The sequence below is a fragment of the Gadus chalcogrammus genome, chromosome 9 (assembly GCF_026213295.1).
Source record: "Gadus chalcogrammus isolate NIFS_2021 chromosome 9, NIFS_Gcha_1.0, whole genome shotgun sequence".
NCBI lineage: Eukaryota > Metazoa > Chordata > Actinopteri > Gadiformes > Gadidae > Gadus > Gadus chalcogrammus.
The window spans coordinates 3,372,691-3,374,879 of NC_079420.1; the positions used below are offsets into that span (position 1 = coordinate 3,372,691).

Consider the following 2,189-nt stretch of genomic DNA (forward strand, 5'->3'; position numbering starts at 1 on the left):
TGTGACGTACGTCAACTTGTAGCGTCAATATAGGCCTATCCATATTTTTAAGCGTTTGTATATCCTTTAAATATATCCTTTAAATGCGTCCATGGAACAGATGGCCAATGTGAATGAGAGATACGTGGGGAACGATGAAGAGGTTAAGAGCTTTTCCTTGCTCTCATCGAAGAAATAATGTGTAGTATTCCGCTCCAACCACTTTGAAGCAAACGCACCTAATTCAAATTTCTTTTTTGCAAACATTCTAAAGATTCGCTTCACCTTTAGATGGAAACGTGACTACTGTTAGGATGTGCTGAAAGTTCACACATCATCACACCAATGAAACCTCAACGTCTTCTCCTTCTGCTGTCTCGCCCTGACCCCAGGAGGGGGAAGTGTACGCCATCGAGACCTTCGGCAGCACGGGCAGAGGAGCTGTCCACGATGACATGGAGTGCTCGCACTACATGAAGAACTTCAAAGTGGGGCACGTGCCCATCAGGTGGGACCCTACGCCCTACTCCTCTGAGCTCCGGCGTCCCGGTGTTTGAGGCGGGATGTCCGTTGTGAACGTTATTTTTTTAGGTCGATGTGGCCGACTGTGGGTTCTCGTCATGTATTTCCTTTTTCGCAACACTCTTCGATCATTGGAATGCTCCGCTTAAGTGTATTTATTTAGATTCACGTCCCGTATTACTTTGATATATATATATTTTTATATAAAACGTTACCATTTGATGGATGTTTTTATCTCCTTGAATATACGTACATCCTGAGCATGATTGGAGCCCCTCACTCACCCTGGCAGTGTGAAGGCCATGCTGAGCTGATGTCCTCCTATGTGGTTAGGCCATTTAGTCTTTGTTAACACAGCTGACATTGGCCGCATTGTGGGTCAGCTGATCATATGACCTATATATATCCCCTGATCAGGAGGAGGATGGTCTCACCACCTGCCTAAAGAAGACCCAATAGGGTCATAACGTTGCTGCTATTTTATTATTATTAAATACCGGAGCTTAAGCAGTGCTGCGGACATTACATTTCTTTCACTCAATGTTACCTGATTTGTCCTGCACCTGGCCAGAAGGTGGGATGTGCACTCACCTTTTTAAACATTGTCCTCCTGTGTGGCTCAACTGAGATCAGTAGAGCCACACAGGAAGAACCATTGGGGAGGAATCTACCAGTCCTCCACCCATTCTGAACGACTCCTTCTCCAACGCCTCCCCTGTATGTGTGTGTGTGTGTGTGTGTGTGTGTGTGTGTGTGTGTGTGTGTGTGTGTGTGTGTGTGTGTGTGTGTGTGTGTGTGTGTGCGTACGTGCGTGTGTGTGTGCGGGCGTGCGTTCGTGCGTGTGTGTGTGTCCCTCCAGGCTCCCCAGGGCCAAGCATCTCCTGAACGTGATCAACGAGAACTTCGGCACGCTGGCGTTCTGCCGGCGGTGGCTGGACCGCCACGGCGAGAGCAAGTACCTGATGGCGCTGAAGAACCTGTGCGACCTGGGCATCATCGACCCCTACCCCCCGCTGTGCGACACCAAGGGCAGCTACACGGCGCAGTACGAGCACACCATCCTGCTCCGGCCCACCGCCAAGGAGGTGGTGAGCCGCGGGGACGACTACTGACCCCCCCCCCCCCCCCCCCCCCCCCCCCCCGGGGCTGGAACCGGACCCCCCCCCCGGGGGGCCCAGGGCGACGGCACACGACACATTATGCAATTATTACGATTACCCAGTGAGCCTTTGGAATCGCTCCTCGCTTGCGCGGCAGATCTTTCTAGATCGTGTTTTAGATTTAGGACAACGAGAGAACGACTCCGGTGGTTTGCTTGTATTTATTTGTATTTATTTTTCTTCAAAGGATCAAGCCAAGTATTTAGAAAGAGAACATATCGTAGAGCAAAGCTTAGCGTTGTTGTCTTAGTTATCCATCGCTGTACTGCTTTTAGAAGATATGCAAACGAAACCAATACAAAGATTAATGCAAAAAATACTATAAGGGCTTGGCCGACGCCCTCCCCAAGTGTTGCGCGCCCATTGCGGATTCCGAGGAGAAATGTTATGAAACGATTTATATTACTAGATTTCTTTGCTCTATTTTAATTTGATGCAGTTTTCTAAGTAATAAATCGGTATGAATCTTATTTTAAATCCAATCTCATTATTTCATTCTGTGAAATCCAATGCTACCTGAAAAATCCA

General features: G+C 48.3%; 1 protein-coding gene across 2 annotated transcripts in view; it reads left to right on the forward strand.

Annotated features, from left to right (window-relative positions):
* LOC130389455 (methionine aminopeptidase 2-like) overlaps positions 1 to 1,613 on the forward strand; it is a 10,135-nt gene extending 8,522 nt beyond the window's left edge. For both annotated transcript variants that reach the window (XM_056599259.1, XM_056599260.1), the window contains exons 10-11: positions 372 to 487; positions 1,361 to 1,613. In XM_056599259.1, the coding sequence (XP_056455234.1) occupies positions 372 to 487; positions 1,361 to 1,613 (369 nt within the window). The remainder of the gene's footprint in view (positions 1 to 371; positions 488 to 1,360) is intronic.
* The last annotated feature ends 576 nt before the right edge of the window (positions 1,614 to 2,189 follow it).